This window comes from Elephantulus edwardii, unplaced genomic scaffold (assembly GCF_000299155.1).
Source record: "Elephantulus edwardii isolate Elephantulus edwardi_28Jun2011 unplaced genomic scaffold, EleEdw1.0 scaffold00057, whole genome shotgun sequence".
NCBI classification, from domain to species: domain Eukaryota; kingdom Metazoa; phylum Chordata; class Mammalia; order Macroscelidea; family Macroscelididae; genus Elephantulus; species Elephantulus edwardii.
Window position 1 is genome coordinate 17,382,841 of NW_006399807.1, and position 22,347 is coordinate 17,405,187.

Below are 22,347 nucleotides of genomic sequence, written 5' to 3' on the forward strand. Positions count from 1 at the left end.
TTCCTTGATTCCTACTGAGATTGGGCATTTAAAAAAAATCCTGTTAAGTTTATTGTTCATATTCTTTGCCTCTCTTCACCCTTATTAATTTGTAGGAACTCTGTATAGTTGGTAATAAGTCTTTGATGACTGAATATGCTTCGATACTACTGTCTGTAGCTAGCTGGTTCATATAGTGTAGGACCATTTGATGAATTTTTAAAATTTTAATCTTAAGTAGATGTACTTTTTTTATAATGTATGCTTTGATCTTGTAAATAATTTTCACATCTTATAAAACTTTTACTGCTCTTGAGTCATAAACCAGTTCTAAAATTTTCCTTTTTACGTCTAAGGTTTTTAAGCTGCCTAGATTTTTATGTATATGATACTTGTTAAAGATTTTATGGGAACAGTATGTTACATATATTATGTTGACTTCTTTTAATAAATAAATGTGTGTGTCTGTGTATATATATATATATATATACACACACACACACACACACATACACATACACATAAACACACACACACACATACATGGAGAGAGAAAGTGAGCTTAGAGTCTCAATTAGATATATCTTATTAACTTAAAAGCTTGTGATTATTTGTTAACAATATAAGTCCTGTTGGCCTTCTAAAACCCTATGAACAATTGAGCACACTTCAGTTATTGTAGTTGTTATGTGGCATTGAGTTGCCTGCAACTCATAGTAACCCTATGTACAACAACTCTGAAGCCTGCCCTGTCCTGAGCCAGTTTCACTTACTCGTCACATGCCTACTCCCATTGCCCTAGTTACTGTATCAGTCTTTCTTATCCAGGGTTTTTTCTCGCCTGTGTTGTCCCTCCACCTTTCTGAGCATGATGTCCTTCTCCAATGATAGCTTCCTCCTGGCCAAATGCTCAGAATATTATGAGACAGAACTTCAAAATCCTAGGCCTCCAAAGATAAACCTGGTTGCACCCTTTTCAAGATAGATCTATTTATTTTCTTTGTGGTCGATGGTATGTTCAAGACTTCTCTCCAGGAAGAGAAAAAAAATTAATTAAAAAAAAAAAAAGGAAAAAGACTTCTTTCCAGCACCACAACTCAAAGGCATCACTTCTTCTGTCATCCTTAGTAATTTTCTGGCTCTCTGATGCATAGCAAGTTTTAGAATAGCACATATGTCACCAGAGGCTGAGCCTTCATATTGGGAAATACAAATGAGGAGGAACAGTTGGAAACAGACACTAGTGATTGGAATGTAAGAAATGTGAATGTACGAAAATTGGACATTGTGAAGAAGAAATGGAAAGCATAAGTATTAACATACTAGGTAATGGTGAGCTGAGGTGGATTGACATTCAATATTTTTAATCAAACAATCATATGGTTTACAATGCCGGAAATGAAAAGATGAGGAAAAATTCATAGTCAAAAAACCTTTTCTAGGTTCATCCTGAAATACAGTGTTGTGACAGGATAATATCCATACATTCAAGGAAGACCTGGTAATATATATATGAACCGACAACCAGAGCCAAATTTCTGCCTACTTCTATAGCCAGAAATTGATCGAACAAGCATGAGAGATTCATTACTAACAATATGTGAATGGAATACAAAAGTTGGGAGCAAGGAAGAAGGATCAGTAGTTGCAAAATAAAGACTTTATGACAAATAAGCCTGGAAATAGAATGATTTGTACAATCAGTGATTTATTCATTGCAAATATGTTTTATAAAATACACAAATACACAAAATGGTGACTACACATGTATCTCACCCAAATTACATCTCTGGAGAATCATTGGAGAAGTGCATTATCAGCTGTGAAAACTAGGTCAGGTGCTGATTGTGGCACAAACTATCAACTATTCATATGCAAGTTCAAACAGAAGCTAAAGAAAAGTAAAACCACAAAAACCAAAATTTGACCTTGAGTCTTTCTCACCTGAATTTAAAAACCATCTCAAGAACATGTTTTACACTTTGAACACTAATAAATGAAGACCAGCTGAGCTGTTTGAGGATATCAAGATTTTTATTCATTGAAGAAGGCACAAAGACGGGAGGAAGAAAAGACCAAGATGAATGTCAAAAGAGACTCTGAATATTGCATTGGAATGCCAGTAAGCCAAAGCAAAGGGACTGAATACTGGGAAGTTAGGAGCTGAACAGAATATTTCAAAAGGTAGCTTGAGAATGCAAAGCAAAATAGTATAACGAAATGTCAAAGAGCTGGAGTTGGAAAATCAAAAGGGAAAAACTTATTCATCATTTCTCAAGCTGAAGGAACTGAAGATCAAATTTATGCATTGAGTTGCAATACTTAAAGATGCTTTGGGTAGAATATTGGATGATGGAAGGTGTACGGAGTCACTGTACAAAAAAGAATTGGCTGACATAGAAAAATTTAATGAAACAACATATGACCAAGAGGCAATGGTGATGAAGGAGGAAGTTTTAAGGTGCTCTGAAGGAATTAGTAAAAAACCAAAGCCCCAGAAATTGATGGAAATACCAGTTGACATTTCAACAGATGCGGCCCTGAACGTGCTCACCAGATTGTACCCAGAAATTTGGAGCACAACTACCTGGCCAACAGACCAAAAGAGATCCTTATTTATTACCATTACCCTAAACAGGCGTTCGAACAGAGTGTAGAAATTGTTGGAACAGTATCACTAATATGACATGCAAGCAAAATCCTGCTGAAGATTTTCTAAAAGAAACTGCAACAGTTCATCAACAGAGAACTGCCAGAAGTTCAGGCTGGGTTTAGGAGAGGTTGTGGCCCTAGGACAATTTTCCGTGTCGGATGGATCTGGGATGAAAGCAGAGTACCAGAAGAATATCTGTGTTTTATTGACTATACAGAGGCATTTGACTGTATGAGTCATAATAAATTGTGGCTAATATTGAGAAGAATAGAAATATCAGAACATTTCTTTGTGCTTATGCGAAAGCTATAGTTTTACCAGGGAGCAGTCATCAGAATAGGTGCAAGGAAACACTGCATGATTCAAAATTAAGAAAAAAGTACATCACACTTGGGGTCTCCATATCTTTTCAGTCTGTATGCAGAACAGATAATCCGGGACCTGGGCTTTATGAGGAGGAATGTGGCATCAGGATTGAAGGAAGTCTCATCAACAACCTTCATTATGCAGATAACACCAACCTTGCTTGCTGAATGAAACTGACTGCAGTTGTCAATATGAATTGCATCTCAACATCGAAAAACCAGATTCTCACCACCGGGCCAATTGGGAGCACATTGATAGTTGGAGAAAAAGACTGAGGTTGATAACAATTTCATCTTGCTCATATCCACAATCAGCACTCTTGGCACCAGCAGTTAGGGAATCAAAGGGCAAATTACATTGGGAAAGTCTGTTGTCTGGCACCTGTCCAGAGTACTGAAGAGCAGTGTTGTCAGTCTAGTTACCAAGGTGCACCGGATATAGGCCATAGTCTTTCCCAGTTACTTGCTATGCATTAGAGAGTTGGACAGTGACTTAGGATGTTAGAAGAATAATTGATGCCTTTGAGTTGTTATGCTGGAGAAGAGTATTGAATATACCATGGATTGCCAAGAGAACAAACAGATTATCCTGGAGTGGGTGAAACCAGGTTTGCTCCTTGGAGGCAAGAACTTTGAATTCTGGATGACATACTTTGGGTATATTGCCAGGAAGAACCACGTCCTTGAAGAAGGACAAAATAGTTGGAAGGGTGGAGGGTTGACACAGATTAAGAAAGACCCTGGATGAGATAGATTGACAGAATAACTAGGGTAATGAAGGAAGGTGTGTCAGAAACAGTGAGATAGCTCAGGATAGGGCAGAGTTCACAGCTCTGTAGAGTCTTTGTGAGTTGTAGTCAACTCAGTGGCAGTGAACAACCACAACAACAATACATGTGTATATTGCCAGTATTGGTTCTTAGCTAAGAGATACAGATTCTTTTCAGACATTCAGCTTTTAAGGAAACCTAATTCTCCCCCCCCAATCAGTATTGTTGATAATTATTACATAAGGCTTAATTAATTTGGCAGAAATATTTGAAAATTGAAATCTGTTCATTTTTACATTCTTTTTAGAGTTCTGATTACAAAAAGCCAGGAGACATTGACCCCACATCTGTAACAAGTCCCAAAGATCCAGAAGATATTCCAACGTTCGATGAGTGGAAGAAAAAAGTTATGGAAGTAGAGAAAGAAAAAAGTAAGCAGGATCTGCTATCTTCCCCCTTTCCTTTCTTAAAATGATGAAATGAAGTTTATTTTTAACATTTTTAAAAGATAGAGCTTCCCAAGTAGCTGTTGATTGATACTGAGTGCCATCTATTCTGACTCACATGTATTGCAGAGTAGAACTGTCGCATACATTTTTCTTGATTATAATATTTGTGGTTGGTTGCATATTGCTTAAGTGGTCTGCTGCTAACAGAAATGTAATCCATCAGCCACTCCACAGGATGTAGGTGTGGCAGTCAGCTTCTGTAAAGATTTATAGGCTTTAGATCCCTGTAGTGCAGTTCTCCTGTGCTCTGTTGGGTTCCTTGGAGTTGGAATTGGTTTGAAATCCATGGTTTGACTTTGGTTCTTTAATCTTAATGGAAGTAGATCTCACCAAGACTTTCTGAATAGGTTCTGACCTTTCATTTAGCAGCCAGTAACTTAACTGTTCCACCGCTGAGGACACTTGCTTGTTAATTCCCTATTTGTAGTTTGTGTTGTTGATGATTGCTGTCAAGTTGAGCAAGACTCCTAGCGACCCCATGAACAAAAGGCCTGAACCCCTTCCACAACCATTGCCATTTATCAAAGATCACAGACATTGGTAATTTACCTATGTCTAATTATATAAATTTAATCATATTAGAATGCATTAGGGTAAATTAGAGAGGGCTTAATAATGCTTTTCATCTCAGTGAAAAAAATTGAGACTTCGAATTATTACTTGAATGCTCTCTATTACTCTTATAATGTATTGCAAATAGAGATGTATTAGAATATTTTCTTTTTGCCCTGGTAGTATAAGTCCTAGGGTTAAGAATTCTTAAAGATAGGGTCCAGATAGAAAAATACTTCATTAGAAGAATAAAATATGCACCCAGAAATCTTTGATTTTTATATTACAGCTTTATTTTCTGTTTACACAGTAGTTGTTGTTGTTCGATACCGTTGTTGTTGGAACTGACAGTAAATTGCATGGACAATAAATTGCATGGGAGTTGATTATTCATCTCTCTCTTTTTTTTAATTATCTTCTAGTTTATTTACAAAACTCAAATACAAATTCAAACAAATTCTTTCAATTTCCCTCACCCTGTCCCCATCAAATTGTAAACCCAATGATTACTCCCCCTCCCCCTGCACATCCACATCCCTCTGTTCCAGCCTCTTCCAGCCCTCCTGGATCCTTATACTCATGCTACAATAACGGTTTTACACAGTATTTATCCTTGTGGGATTGAGTTCATGCAGCATAATGCTCTCTAGTCCCTCCTAAGTTAGGTAATAATTTACAAAGTTATTGCTCCTGTGTGCTGCATAGTATTCCAGCAGCTGCTGAATTTGAAGTACATACCATTTCATTGGCAACACAATTCATCACTAAGTCACCAGAGCTCCCTACTTGCATATAAATCACAATATGTAGAATTTTGTAGCCAATTTGTTTGTGAGATATTTTAAGTTGAGAGAAATAGTATTTATTATATATTTTAAAAATAATTTGTAAGTTTTAAGAGTTACTCTTTAGAAGGCATCCTGTTAACTTTGAGATTAATTCTATTGCTGAGGATATTTTCAATTATAATCATCATATAAATATGTTTATAATAAGGTTTGTCTGCAGGTCAGTCGATGTATCCATCTCCCAGTGGGGTTACACATGCCACCAAAAAGGTCCAGAAAAATCGAAATAATTATGCCTCAGTAGAATGTGGAGCCAAAATATTGGCAGCCAATCCAGAAGCCAAGGTATGTGAGTATAAAGTAATAGCTTCATTAAATATAAACAGTTGATTGGTTTGTTAGAGCTCTATATTAGTAAGAGCTATATTCCTCATTCAGTAAAAAATGCAAAATTTTTCCTTTAAAGAAATTTTCATGTATGACTTCTTAGTTATTTTGATTTACAGTTTGCTTTCTTTTTTCAGATGTTAAAACCTGTGATATTTTAAAAAAGGATATAGGAAATGGTTTTTATGTATGCTAACATTCAATTTTAAATACTTTTTTGATAGACTCATTTAACTCTGAAACCCTACTGGTAAACTTTTGTCACTTTAATTTTTTTCAAATGGATTAAAGCTTAGATGTATTTTGAGATGTACAGATACAGAAATCCAAGAAAGTTTGAGTTGAAGTAAATAAGCTTTTTATTGTTTGTACTTAATTTATTCCCTCCCTTCTTTTAAAATAGAGCACGTCTGCTATTCTTATAGAAAATATGGATCTTTATATGTTGAATCCTTGCAGCACTAAAATTTGGTAAGTAATATAAAATCTTAAAAAGCACATTTGTACATGTACATTATTATGTAATGCTTCATGCTAGGTTAGATTTATTTATTCATATAATAATTTTTTATTGATTGGTGCCTATATTGTGGTTCCACTTATTATCTCTTCAAGTACACAATTGAAGACAAATGGCTTTCCCTCTTTTTAAAAAGGTCATCAAAAAATGGCAGATCTAGACCATTATTAAGTCATTTAAAAATGTACTGTGAATCTCAGTCACAAAAGGACAAATATTGCATAGCGCCACTGTTATAAAGCAAGTCTCACATGGGTTTTTGGGAAGAGAATAGAATAAGAGTGGATAGATAATGAACATTGTATTGGAACAGATGAAGAAAAGAACTCTTTAAAAGGACTATATAATTAGGCATTATATGTATAATATAATAATAAGAGGTATATTGCAAAAAGGACTGGGGGAGTGATGGGGGAGGTAATAGTGTAACAGTGAATGAATATTTAAAAAAGTGAACTGGAGGGGGTGAAGGGATGTGCAAAAAATGAATGAATGAAAATCTAACTTCTTTGTAAACTTTTATTAAAATCACAATCTGTATTTAAAAAATGTGTTGTTGAGAATACTGGTGTTATAGGAATAAAGTTTATATGTTAGTTGGAGAAAGGGGTTGAGTGAAGATTTTCAGGAAAAGGCAGACTAATTTTAAAGGATTCATATGAAGTGATAAATCATTGAGCCAAAAGTATTCAAGAAATAAAAGAATAAGGAGATAGTACTAAAAAAAAATAAAAAAAAAAGTGCTTGTTTCTTTTGAGTACCTATAGATAGAAACAACCTGGAGTAGGTCTAAAGATGACATGTTGAATTTTCAGTTGTAGAAGATGAGCATGTAGAAATGATTCAGCAAAACCTAAGCCTTTAATTTGTTTTAAATTGGGAAATAATAAGCTCTTAACATTTTAAAAGTTGACCTCAGAGGGTGGCCTGCAGTACAATATAATTGGAAGCAAAGAATCCAATTAGTAAACTGTCATCATAGTCTAGGTAGGAAAGGAGGGCTTTAATTAAGGCATTGACAATTAATATATAAGGGAGAGGTGATATTTTAAAAAAAATATTATTACTGTTGGTCTCCTTTCCTATCAGCAGCATACTTACAGTCTGGTTTCACCTCTGTCTTTCCAAGGATCCTTTACCCCCTTCCTCATAATTTATTTTCACTTTTACTCCTGGATAGTCCACCTTTAACTTGTTATGCTTCTATCTTATTACCTTAATAAACTTTTTTCACTTGTTTTGCTAAAAAAAAAAAAATAATAAATAAATTATTAGCAAATAAAATGACAGCTCTTATGTAGTACTTCAATATAAAGGAGAGAAAAGAATGTAGGAAATTTGCATTGACTAGGTCAATGTTTCTGCCATTAACTGAGAATATAGAAAAAAGAACAGATTTATTGGAGAACGGGAAAGAAGATGGCAGATAATAATGTGGTAAGCTAGTACTTATGTTAGTGACTTATTGTCTTAAAAAAAAGTTCCTTAAAAATGAGGTAAATTACTACCATTGTGTTTATGTAAATGTAAAATATATATGATACATTTTAAATTTTAGATATAATTTCTTTTTTTATAGTTTGGCTGTTACGCTTTTGTAAATGTGCCTCTAAAATAGATTTAATTTGTTTTGAAAATTTACTGTAGGTTATTTAAAGATATTAAAGGATAATTTAAAAAGTCTTAATTTTTGCTCATGCCAATTGATATGTAAATTAAATTTCAGGTTATGATTTTTTTTCATTTGAAATTATAGTCAGGTGTTATTTTAGAAGTTTTCTTTTTCTTTATGAAAACTTGTATAAACATCAAGCTAAAACCATTGCTGGCAGTCAGTTCATCCAAAACAACTCTGTATTGTTCCCATGTACATTTTTATGAAAGTAGACTGCCACATTTTTCTCCTGGGAGTGGCTGCTGGGTTCAAACCACTGACCTTTTGGTTTGCAGCTGAGCTTTACCAGAGCTTTTAAAAATCCTGATACAGTGAATGAAAACTCAAGTTTTCTGTCTGCAAAGTTTTGTATCTTCAGCGAAGATAGGCTAGTGTGAATTCAAAGGAAGCAGTCATTTTGCTTTTTTTCTGGTTTGCAGAATTAATGAACACAGAGCTTATTTATATATTAGAGCCCCTGCCAAGTAGCATATATGTGTGTATGTATGTTTATATGTGTGTATTTTGTGCCTCTATATGTATGTGTCTTTGTTGTATGATTATTGAGCCTCAGAACAGGTTGGTTTTTTTTACCTTATTTCACCTGGCTTAAGTAGTTTATTATACCTTAAGTATAAGACTGCACTAATTATCTCATTGTAGAAATAAGTTTTAATATTTTGTAGAACAGTTATATATGCTTCATTGCTCTTCAGACATTTCTTATCCCTTTGATTTTTAAAGTTTAGAATCATCCTGCCAAATTTTGCAAAAAAATAATGTAGTTTTTATTGCAGTGGTGTCAATGTCAATATCTACATAAATTACAGGATAACTAACATTTTAGAATATTGAGTCTTCCTGTCTTGTCTTTATTTGAGCACCTGCCATGTGGTGATGCTGGTGATGGAATGCAAGTAATTTTCATAATAGACTAAGATCTCGTCTGCTGTAGAGTTTATATTGATCCTTGATCACTAATAGAGAGTCCTGGTGACATGGTCTGTAAAGAGTTGAGCTTCTAATGCACAGACTGTGTATCTCTCCCAGTTCAAATAGGTGGTTCTTTCCTATCAAATTAAACACGATGCTATTTTTAATACTTTTTAATATATATGACACCTGTTTGCATAATCTCATCTGATATAATAATTAGTTAATTAAAGCACTGATTAAAGTATTAGATGTCATCAAATTATTTTTTACTCAAATGCTATCTTAATTTTTTTATATATATAAAATTGTATGTTTAAATATTTTTCCTAAGCGTCAGTATTTTGTGGTATCTTCATATTAATATAGATCTCTAGATATTTGTTGAAATAGACATACAATAAAATATACCTGTAAAATAAACTAACAGGTCAAAGTATCTAATTTAGTAAGTTTTAACTTGTGGCATATATTTTTTTTAAAAAAAAGTTACAGCCTTTGATTTATCAGTACTTCAGTATATCTATCAAATCATCACCATTTTCAAGATAGCATACATATCTGTCTCCTCCAAAAGTTTTCAATTTCTCCATCCTTGCCATCCTACCCCAACAATAGATAGACTTTCAGCCTTTCTAAATTACATTTTCTAGATATTTGTAGAAATGAAATATCTAGTTCCTAAAGCCATTTTTAATGACTGTTTGATATTTCCTTATTGAGCATACTTTATTTAATCAATTTTCTGTATAAACATTTAAAATTACTTTCCTTCCTCTTCATTATAAACAGTACTTTTGATACAACATTTAAACAAACATGCACATCTGAAGCAACTTGTCCTCAGGATAAAATTCTAGTTTTGGTTTGATAAATTATCAAACAATATCATTAATGTCACGTGCAAGCAAGATTCTGCTGATCATCCAAAAACGATTGGAGCAATCTTGTCAACAGTAAACTGCCAGATGTGCAGGCTGAATTTAGAAGAGGTTGCGGTACTAGGGATATTATAGCTAATGTTAGATGGATCTTGGCAGAAAGCAGAGAATACCAAAAGAATGTGTATCTGTGCTTCATTGACTATGCAACAGCTTTTGACTTTGACTGTGTGGATAACAACAAGCTATGGCTGACTCTGAGAAGAATGCAAATCCCAGAATATTTGATTGTGCTAATGTGAAACCTGTATTTGGACCAAGAGGCAGTTGTCAGAACAGAGCAAGGAGACAGTACATGGTTCAAAATCAAGAAGGGGATCTGTCAGGGATGTATTTTGTTTCCATACCTTTTCAATCTGTATTCAGAAGAAATCATCCAAGATGCTGGACTGTATGAGGAGGAATGTGGTATCAGGATTAGTGGAAGAGTCATCAACAACCTGGGTTATGTGGATGACACAACCTTGCTTGCTGAAACTGAGGAGGACCTAAAACGCATGCTGCAGAAGGTCAAGGACTACAGCCTCCAGTATGGATTGAAGTTCAACATCAAGAAAATAAAGATTCTCACCACTGGGCCAATTGACAGCATCGGTATGGATGGTGAAGAGATTGAGATAGTTTTAGTTTACTTGGTACCACAGTCAACACTCTTGGTAACAGCAGCCAGGAAAATCAGGAGACGAATTGCATTGGGAAAGTCAACTGTGAGGGACCTCTCAAGAGCAACGATGTCAGGCTGAAGATTAAGGTGCACCTGATCCGGGTATAGTCTTTGCAATTACGTGCTATGCATTGGAGAGCTGGTCAGTGAATAGGGATGACAGAGAATTGATGTTTTTGAGCTGTGGTGCTGGAGAAGAGTGTTGAGTATACCATGGACTGCTAGGAGAAGAAACAGGTTTGTCCTGGAGAAGGTGAAGCTGGAATGCTCATTGGAGTCAAGGATTCTGAGACTTTGTCTGACATACTTTGGGCATGGTGCAAGGAGGGACTGGTCCTTGGAGAAGGACTTCATGTTAGAGGGGAGGGGTGGCGCAGAAGAGGAATACCTTAGATATGATGGATTGATTCTGTGAGTGGAGTGGTGGGAATGAGTGTGTTTGAGATGTCGAGGTTGGCACAGGATAGAACGGCTTTTAGGGCTCTTTTATATGGGGTCGCTATGAGTTGCAAGCGACTTGGTGGCACATAAAACAAATGTTACTGTACTTTGTTAAAATAATATATACATTGTGTTTCATGTATTTATATTTAGTTTTATACAATCTTTCCTTTAATTTTTTCATGTATATATCATCTTACTAATAACTACCTTTGTGAAACATTGTAAGCCAGCTACTTTTTTTTATTATTTTGTGTGCGTGTACCGTCAAATCAAATCTGACTGGTACAGGAGGATATTGCGCCTCCTTTTCCGGCAGAGCATCTGGTGGATTCAAACCGTGTTCCTCTGGGATTGCAGTGCAGCTTCTTGCCACTAGGCCACCAGAGCTCCCCGTAAGCCAGCTACTTTATGCCTCACTCCTTAAAATCCCCCTTTTAGAAAGTTGTTGTACTTTTAAAGGCAATGCATATGAGCTCTGGTGGCCTAGTGGTAAGGAGTTGTGCCATTAGCTCATAAACTAAGGTTCTAATATGCCAGCTGCTCCATAAAAGACAGATGGGCAATCTCCTCCTCTGTAGTTTATAGCCTCTGAAAACCCACTGGAAGGTTAATTGAGTCATTTCCAACTTGATGGTAAATCACCACAACATATATGCCATCCTCAGTGAATTTGGATTGACAGTGTGACTGTAACAATGTACTGGAATGTGGCTGAGTATGTGAGAGTGACACAGGATGTTAAAAGGTTTTGATCTGTTGCTCATAAGGTTGCTGTGAGTTGTATTCAACTTGGTGACCCATAACAACAACATGTATGCCATTCTGTCTTTGAGATTTCCAGGTTTACACTATCACTAGCTGTTCTCTAATGAAAATATTCCTTTTCCCAGAAAGAACTTTAATTAAAATGTCTTTTTAATATGATGGGGCAAAATGAATATTCCTCCTAAGTGATGTGCTATGGAGATGAGTAAAGGTATTCTTCAGTGAATAAGAACTGAGGCTGCAAATCTTTTTTAATTATGTTGTAATCAGTAACTTTAATTGAAGCTTATATAAACTTTTCAATGTCTTTTAATTGCAAACTAATTTTGGTTAGTTTATCTAATTGTCTTGTGTTCCTTTTCAAGGTTTGTTATTGAACTCTGTGAACCAATTCAAGTTAAACAACTTGACATTGCAAATTATGAATTATTTTCTTCCACTCCTAAAGATTTTCTGGTTTCTATAAGTGACAGGTAAGTTATAACTGGTTTTTATGGGATCTAGGTTAGAAATCTACAGTAAAAATTTTAAAAATGGGTCACTTTAGTTTTAATATATCAGTTTATAATAGTTATAATGCTATTAAAAGGTAGAAAAAGTAGGTAGATAATTGTGGAGTTACGGGTTTATTCAAAGTGACTTTCCTAGCCGTTGCTTGGCTTTGCAGTTGGATAGGCAGGAATATGTGAATAGGGCATGTTAGCTGATCCACAAGAGGACTGGCTAGTCTGCCCAGTCCACAGGAGGATTGGCAAGTCTCACCAGTAAATTGAGCAGCTCTAGCAGCAGAATAAGATGAAACTTCCCCATTAGCAAATCAGAGAAAGCAACATCCACAGCGGAGAACCAGAGGACTGACCTGAAATGGAGCAGGCACTGGGACTGCTGTCCCATGGACAGAACAAGACCTAAGCTAAGAAGAACCTTTGCACAAGTTTGTTGGACAACTTTGAGGTGGGGATTGGGATGGGAGAGCCAATATTGGCAGGACTGAGAACTTTGTAACACTGGCCTAAACCCAGGAAGCTTGCTGCTGAGGTGCCTATAAAGCACACTTTGGAAGCTGCCCTAACTGTATTCTTCTCCTAATCTAGGTTATAACCTTTTAAATTCCCCCCTACTTTTCTGTGTGGTCTGACTTATTGCATCAATTTTGGACCCAGTAAAGCTGTAAGATTGGTGTTAAGATGAGCAGAAGGTGGTTCAGGAAGAGCGTGAAGGATATGCCTGACTTCATGGAAATTGGTTTGCCTTGTTCATGCTATTGACAGGGACAGTTCTCTTTTGTGAAAAAGTTTCCTTTTGGTAAAAGTTAGATATGACTATCCCATGTGGCCCTTGCTCTTTTTACAATAATGAACATTGCACTGGAACAGATTTATTAACCACTTTACTTACATTAACTCATTCTGTTTTAGGATCTGGAAATAGGGAGAGGTTAAATGGTTTGTTTCAGTCACATCACTTGTAACTGAAAGGTTTAGGATTAAAATTTAAACTCATATGATTTGAAAGGCCCTATTTTTAATCACATGATCTTTTGCACCTAACGTTTATTAGTAAAAGTTTTTCTCAGTAAAAAGTTATTAAGCATATATATGTACAAATGCTTCATTTTATATCATGTAGTACATTTTTATTGAAATAAATTTTAAAACCTCTTTTTGTGTATGGATGATAGTAGAAGAAATACACATTTAAAGAATTTAAAAGAGAACCACAATCAAAGATTACCATTGTTCACATTTTGGAATATTCCCTTTGGTCTTTGTTTTTTTAAATTGGCTAATTCTACTGGAAACTTGGCAGCATCTGATCTCCACTAATTCCACAGTCCCCAGAGATAACATCCACAACACAAAACAAAACCAGTTTCTGTGAGGTCAGACATGCCCTCACAGTCCTCACACCTACTTCTCTCAATTCTGACATTAACCATTTCTCCCAGAATTCTTATTACTGTGTTGTGAGCCTACTGATATGTTTGCAGTGGCGAACAGACCTTCCAAGCCATACTCACAGTTACAAGATTTATTGGGGAAAGTTACAGGTCAAGCTGGAAGTAGGATACAGTTCTTCAGTCAGAACAGCTTCCCAAGCTTGCTCGCAGACCCTTCCTTTTGACCATCAGCCTCAAGGCTTTATTTAGGTCAGTGTTACAAATTGCTTTCAGTCCTACCAATTGTGACAACTTTCCCCTAGTCCTACAAGCTTGCTCAAAGACAACCTGCTCTCACTCGATATGGTAGCAGCCCTCAATCAGTGATTTCACAAGTGATCTCAGAGGAACAGCTATCCAAGGCCTGTCACATTTAAATATGATGGTACACTTTCTCTGTTTGCCATTAATACTTGGATTTATATTCTTCAGTATGTGAAGAGTTAGTCCTTCTTTTTCCAGGACTTTCTGTTGGCTATTTAATATTTCTTTCAAACTTACAATTCAGTTAGAAGTTTGGCAAACAGCAAAACAAATGCCCACTTTTTGTCTATTCTTGTGCAGTCTTTTAGTTGGTAGTAGTGTGGTTTATTTCCCAAGATTTTCCTTTCCAGCAGAGAGGAATCCTTCAGAGTTCAGTTGGGGGAAAGCATTTCATTTAACTCAGAGACCTGTAATTTTTAAATTATATTAAATTAGTGTGTTTGCCTAGAAGGGGGAATAATACATAGAATATTTTAGAGATGGTGGAATCTCTCAACATGTTGTGTTTGATTTAAAAAGGAGTGTTTGTTTTATATTTTCTAGATATCCCATAAATAAGTGGATTAAGCTGGGTACTTTCCATGGTAGAGATGAAAGGAATGTCCAGAGTTTCCCTCTAGATGAGCAGATGTATGCGAAATATGTAAAGGTAAAATTTACATGCGCTGGACTGTACTCTGTAATAAGTATATACCTGAATCAGAACAATTAAGAGGAAATATACTGGTGTATACAATGTAGTAAGCGGGTTCTTGTTTGGATATATTATGTGACTGGACTTTTAATAATTGAGAACCTAGACTAGTTTTTTGTTGTAGCTGTGCTGAAATTTTTTTAGTCTTCATGTAAAAGATCACCCATATTGAACTTCTATTTTGAAATCACTGCTTATCACTAAAATCTTTAAAGCAATCCTGATTTCTAACTTCTTAAAATATTTGACATTGTTGTCAAGAGGTTTTTGCCCTTTGTGTAATCAATTTAACAATTCTCTGACCAACTCTTCAGCTAAAATAAATTTGTAAATATATTAATATTCTATCTTCTCTTCTGCTGCTTCTATCAGTGAAACAAGTAGAAATCTAGATAATGGACTAGATTTAGACAAAATAGAAACATTCCTATTCCTGTGCTCTTTCCCTTAAAATAATTACCATACTTTCAAATACATACAAAAGGTACTAATAAGAAGACCTTTTGGAATGATAGCAGCTTTTCTTTTTTCTCTTTAAATATGAAAATGCACAGCTTTCTAATTGTCTCCTGGAATTTGACTGTATCTTTTTAAGCATGTATAAAATTAACTTTTATAGATGGATAAACTTGTAGTATTCCTGGTCTATTAAGTTGCTAAATACAGTTGATATTCCCAATTAATGATTCAACAATGTTTGGAAAAATGAAGCTATAGTTTCAGTTTCTTTTTGAATAAGTACTAAAAATTATTTATTTTCTCTCTAGAAAGAGAGCAGTTTCTATCCTATAGGAAAAGTGTTAAAGGATTTGCTAGGTGACAGAGTTGCATTCCATTGTACAATTAAAGTAGTTCATATGCTTAAAGATTTCTAAGAATAATTTATTATATAATATACTTTGTTAATAGAATTATTTTATTGATTACATAGAAAATGCATATTAAACCCCTATCTTTTTGTCCCTTTTTTATTCTCAGAGACTGTAGAGCATTTTGGTATTGATTGGCTTCATAAAATAACTTTGGTACACCTGAGGCTAAAATGCAGAAAATATTTACTATGAATTATTACGATAATTTTTTATTTATCATAATTTATTATGATAAATTTGCTATACTTCTTATTATTATGTGCTGTTGAGTTGACTTCGATTCATACCGACTCTATGCACAGTAGCTCTGAACCCTGCTCTTTCCTGAGCAATTCTCACTCTCTGTGACACACCTACTCTCATTTTCCCAGTTACTGTGTCAGTCCATCTCATCTGAGTCCTCTTTTCCTGCACTGTCCCTCTACCCTTCCGAGCATGTTTCTTAAAAGAACTAAACTAAATGCTAATATATAAACTAATTTTTAAGTACCTTCTATATATCTTGTTGTTGTGTGCCATTCAGCCACCTATGACTTACAGTAACCTTATGAACAGATCTGAACCTTGATGTATCCTGAGCCATTCTCACCATCTCCAACACACTTGACTCTGTTGCTACAGTCTCTGTGTCAGTCCATCTTGTTAAGAGTCTTCATTTTTGTCCTGACTCTCCACCTTTCCAACTATGATGCCCCTTTCCAAGGACTGGTCCCTCCTGACCACCTGGTAAAGTATGTGAGAAAGTTTCATTATCCTTGTTTCAAAGGAGCACCTTGGTTTTGCTTTCTTTAGTACAAACTTGTTTTTTCTCCGGGCCGTTTATGGGATATTCAGTACTCTCTCAGCATCACAACTCAAAGACATCAATTCTTCTAGATTGGTATTTTCCATTTTATAGATTATACTTGAAAAAATGGAGACAGTTTATATATAATATTATATAAGGATACATGTTATGTCTAATATCCTATTTACTTCTCAGCCTACACACATGTACAGATTTGTATGCACATACGTTATCAGTAAATTAAGTATATACATGATCAAAACTCAGATTTGCTGCCATCAAGTGAATTTCAACTCTTAGATTTTCTGAGACTATAAATCTTAATGAAAGCCTGTCTTTCTCTAGGAGAGCTACTGGTATATTTGAACCACTGGAGGTATGTAACCCTTTAGGTTAGCATTGCAACCCATCCTCCTCCTGTGGAGCAGCTGGCAGACTCAAACCTCATGTGCCTTTGGGATTGTAGCACAGCTTTTTGCCACTGAGCTACCAGAGCTCCCTCATGATACTTACCTACAATATTTCAAGACATGGGATATTTCTAGGTACTGTGAAGTGTGATTGTTTTAGCATATTTATATTTACTAGACTAGAAAATATTAGTAATGAATTAGAGATAACTTAATAACTTTACTCCTCCCCCCCCCCCAAAAAAAAAAAAGCCAACAACAAACCAATCTGTTGCTGTTGAGTTGATTCTGACTCATTAACCCTATGGAACAGAGTAGGACTGCTCCACACTCCACAGGGTATCCAAAGATGTCATAGAGCAGGTAGTATATTCACTAACTTTTCAGTTAGTAGCAGAGTGCTTTAATCACAGAACTACTGAGGTTCCTTCAGTAACATTTTAGAGTTAATTTTAATATTTATTTTAGAGCTTACCAATTAGTTGTGATGATAAAAATTTAAATCACTACTTTGATTTCTGAAAGACTTTAAGAATACTACAATGTTATCTGCACTATACATTGCTTTCTATACTTTAAATATTTTAAAAATAATATCATTAAAGTTGCTATGGCATGTTACCCAAACTTTTGAACTAATTTTCTTTTCCTTTCTCTTGCTTCAGATGTTCATCAAGTACATAAAGGTACTTCTCTTTTGCAATATTGAATAACAGGGGATGGCATATTAATGCATGGCACGAAAACAAAACTTTACTAATATTGCTTTCTGGGGAAATAAGGACTTTAGTTTTAGAAATGCTATAATGAAAACAACCTGACACATCATCTTAAGTAATCTCAGATGCCCTGTGTTAGATTTCTATTTCATGTACTTTCATTCTTTAGGTGGAGTTTCTATCACATTTTGGATCAGAACACTTTTGTCCATTAAGCCTTATAAGGTAATACTGAGCAAAATGTATTTCTTGAATAGTTTGAAAAAATATTTATAAAAATCACAATATGTTTCAAATGAAATAATTTTCTGTTTTATTATTTTAATAATAGTAAAATAAAAATGTAAACAATTTTTTTCTTGAATGTATTTTTGAGAAATATAAAAATTTTCTTTAAGAAAAAATTAACTTCATTTTATTTAGAGTGTTTGCCATTTTACAGATGCCTTAAACTGATATAAAAACTTGAGTCATTTTTATGTGCCTTAGAGATTAAATATTTTACATGTTAAGAGAAGCTGTAAATGTCTACATGATAGTTGTTGTGTACCGATGAATCAAATTAACCCATAGCTGACCCTCTGGTGGGTTTTCAGAGGCAGTTAATCTAATGGGAGGAGGTTGCCCATTTTTCTCCTGTGAAGCAGCTGTGATTCTAAATGCATGCTTTCAGGATTGCAGGGCAGTTTCTTACCCCTGTTGCTGTTGTTGTGTGCCATAGAGTCAGAACTGACCCATGGCTGACCTTCCAGTGGGTTTTCAGAGGCATTTAATCAATGCAAGGGTATCACCCTTCTTTCTCCCGTGGAATAGCTGGTGGACTTAAACTGCATTCCTTTGGGATTGTAGCACAGCTTCTTGCCACTTTAATATTTTAGAATCCAAAAGCTAATGTCCTTCAAAACATGACTGAAGTTGATGTGTTTATAATTTAGGTGAAAAGATGAGTTTTGTTTTGACTTTGAAAGTCTTTAATGACATTATTGTTAACAGGGTATTTGGTACTAGCATGGTGGAAGAATATGAAGAGATTGCTGATTCTCAGTATCAATCAGAACGTCAGGAACTATTTGATGAAGACTATGGTAAATAACACTATGGTTGCTATAATAAGTTTCTTTTGTTTTTTAAAAATAATTCTAATAGGAATGGGTCATTTAAAAAAATCAATGCTTGTCTCCAGATGTTTGATTCTATTAATCTGAAGCCCAGTTTTTCTCTTATTTTATTGTATTTTTTCTTGTAATTCATTGAGTTTCCTCTATATCAGTCTGGTACTTGTCAGTGAGAATCTACTTTTATAACATCGGAACTCTATATATTAATATTCTCATTGAGACCTCTTAAACACATGAAATTAACTGAAATAGTAGAATTTAGTATTGATTCTTTTGATTTGTCTTCAACCTGCAAAAGCACATTGAATGCTTAGCCTTTGGGAATATCCTATGAGTCTGAAGGAGAGAGAAATTTTATAATACTCTATATTTCTGCATTATCAGGTTTTATTTCAAGATGTCTTATTATGATTTTTACTAATTTAAAGTTTCCTTAATTCATTTTCCTATCATTATGAAGCCATTTCCTGAGGGTTGGTAAAATCTATTCAAGGCTTAAATAAAAAAAATCTTGTCATATAGTTAAAATTTTTATAAGCTGCAGCATTCTTAATTGGGTTTACCTCTGTTATTTCAACAGATTATCCATTGGATTATAATACTGGGGAGGATAAATCTTCGAAAAATCTTCTTGGTTCTGCTACAAGTGAGTATTTCACTCACTTTTTTTTTAAAAAATGTTTTTCTTGAATTGGTATTGGATTGTCCACTATTTCTAAGATTTAATTTTGACATACATGGAATAGTTATACAATAAGTTATACAGTTTAGGAGGCTTATTCTCAAAAAGATTGTGAGAAGTATTTCTATGAAAATACAGTATAGAAAGATGAAGAAAGAAAGGAGTGGGAGAAATGGGAGCATAGTACAAGTAGTTTTCCAATTAAGTCTTCATTTTTGAGACAAAATTTACATTATATACAGAAAGGATATATGAATTTTCTTGAGGAAAGCGTTCTTAATTATTATTATATAATTAAAGAGTTTCTAGCATTACTCCTGACCTGATCACAAGTTTGAATTTTTAATTTTTGAACCATATAAGTAGATGTATCTGGGTAATTATAAATTGCATGAGAGGTGGGTTTGAATGTTAGTTTCAAGGATGGTATATGTTAGTGAAATTCTAACACGTGAAGGCAAGCTAGTTTATGGATATAGTTTCTTATTTAATTGCCAAGTATAATAACTATCCCTATCTAATAATGATTTATTGTTGGTAATGAGAAAGGAAACATTACTTCTTGTTGTTGTGTACCGTCAAATAGGAACTGACTCACAGCTCACCCTTCAGTGGGTTTTCAGAGGCAGTTAATCGCACGGGATGAGATTGCCCGTCCTTTACTGGCAGCTGGTGGATCTGAACCATGTGCCTTCAGGATTGTAGCACATCTTCTTGGAACTAGGCCACCAGAGCTCAGAAAACATTAATAATAGTTAAAATATGTTGTTGTTGTTGTTATGTGCCATCGAAAACAAACATGCCAACAATTAATGGTTCAGTTTATGTCATTCAACTTAGTATTAACACCTAGTGACTTAAATAGTCTAGTGGTAAGACCATTACCAAAGGTGCTTTCTTTTTAGTCATAAGAGTATATATGGGGGGGGGGAGTATAAATGGATACATTTTAGTCCTTATTGAAATTTATTGACAGTTTTAATTTTTATTTGAAATTTAAGAATTGAACTAAAATAATAGTTTGTTAGTAAGATAGTGTTGCTTACACATTTCCCTTTTTGTTCTTAGTGAATTGAATTGCTTGAATCGCAATCCTGTTAACACTGATTTTCTAACATTTTGAAATATTTGTATAGTAGTACATATTTGTTTTTGTTGTGTACCATTGGGTCTGAACCAGTCCATAGCTGACCCTTCAAATGGTTTTCAAAGGCAGTTAATCACATGGGAGGAGATTGCCCATCCTTCTCCCATGAGGCATCTATCTGGTGTATTCGGATCACGTGCCTTTAAGATTGTATCACAGCTTCTTGCCACTAGGCCACCAGTTTTCCCTTATAGTAAGTAGTGCGTATACTTGTTATATATAGATGCCATTGAATTAGCTGTGACTTACAGTGACCACTTAACAACAAATCTGAACCTTGCTTTATTCTGCACCATTCTCATGACCTTCACTATGGCCATCTCCTTGAAAGTTTTCCTCTCTTTAATGAATCCTCTACCTTTTCCAGCAATGATGTCTCTTTCAAGGACTGGCCATTCTTTACAGCATGCCCAGAGTATGTGAGATGACGTTTCACCATCCTCACTTCTAAGGAACACCTTAGTTATACTTCCTCTGATACAAATTAGTGTGTTCTTTTGGCAGTGGATGGGCAGTGCCCTTTGCCAGCATCACATACCAAGGACATAGGCTCTTATTCTGTCTTCCTTATTCATTGTCCATCCATATATACATATGTTTGATGCAGTATATGGACTTTGGAGTTACTAGCTTTCTTTCTATTATTCTATCCATACAGGAGTATGAAGTTCATTGACTTTTTAAGAGATTACAAGAAGTAGATTAAAAAAAAATACCTTCTTAAGGATAATTCTTTTATATAACATTTAACTTCATTACCTACCTGATTACTGTCTGTTAGCATCTGACTTTTTAGATGTTAGTTCCTGCTTTTATATAGGATTTCTAGATATTTAGATCATCAGAGTATAAAAGTAGGCCTTATACATTGCTGTGGAATGTAAATATGGGTGGGCATATTATATCATTTTATCTGTCTGAGTATTAATTTGTCTGACAAATAATACTGAATTGGCTATGAGGAAGCATCTTTTTTTTTTTTAAGATAAGAAAACAGCCTCAGATTGAAATCTCTCCTTTTCATTAACTACTGTAAATTGGAGATAGCACTTTAGAGAACTAATGCATATCTTTACCATAGTTATAGATAATAGAACAAATCAAACACATTGCTGATGTTCTAGGTTTTCTTTTCTATCCTTTTTGGTCAGTTCCTGTTGTTAGTTTCTAGTCATAAGTCATGACAGCCCACATACAACAGGATGGAAAATTATGAGGTTTTGAGTCTTCATTATTGTCTGTGTGCTCAATTTCATTACTGTTGCTACTCTTTTAACGTTTCCCAGCCTCTGGAGCTAATTTTTTAGCACTATATAGGATAGTATTCTTTTGCAGCCTATGTAGTTTTGATTGGCTAATTTTTAGAAGTAGATATGCAGACCTTTCTTCCTCATCTTTGAGTCTAGAAGCTCCATTGACAGCTGTCTAACAAGAGTGACACTGCTGGCATTTAAAATACCAGTTGTATAGCTCTAGAAATCATAGCAACACATTAGCCAACACCGTAATATAAACTGTTAGAATAAAAGATGACTTGTAAAGTTAAAAAAAAAACACAAAAACCACACAATAGGACTATTATTAAATTATTTATTTTTTATTATTTGAGAGGTTTTGGATTTCCATTCATTCATTGCCTCAATTTTCTCCCTTCCCACCCCTCCCCACCAGTTCACTTCCCCCTCCGAAGAGAGAAAAAAGAAAAAAAGAAAAAGAAAAAAAATGCCTTCATTAGTATACAATTCCCACGTCCCTTCCCCCCACCCCCCACCCCGAGTACACTTCTCTATG

General features: G+C 34.7%; 1 protein-coding gene across 1 annotated transcript in view; it reads left to right on the plus strand.

The window, feature by feature from the left end:
* SUCO (SUN domain containing ossification factor) overlaps positions 1-22,347 on the plus strand; it is a 123,686-nt gene that overhangs the window by 66,911 nt on the left and 34,428 nt on the right. The window contains exons 6-14 of the mRNA XM_006887433.1: positions 4,075-4,198; positions 5,837-5,961; positions 6,407-6,474; positions 12,290-12,397; positions 14,671-14,776; positions 17,556-17,576; positions 17,779-17,834; positions 18,603-18,694; positions 19,308-19,373. Of these exons, the coding sequence (XP_006887495.1) occupies positions 4,075-4,198; positions 5,837-5,961; positions 6,407-6,474; positions 12,290-12,397; positions 14,671-14,776; positions 17,556-17,576; positions 17,779-17,834; positions 18,603-18,694; positions 19,308-19,373 (766 nt within the window). The remainder of the gene's footprint in view (positions 1-4,074; positions 4,199-5,836; positions 5,962-6,406; positions 6,475-12,289; positions 12,398-14,670; positions 14,777-17,555; positions 17,577-17,778; positions 17,835-18,602; positions 18,695-19,307; positions 19,374-22,347) is intronic.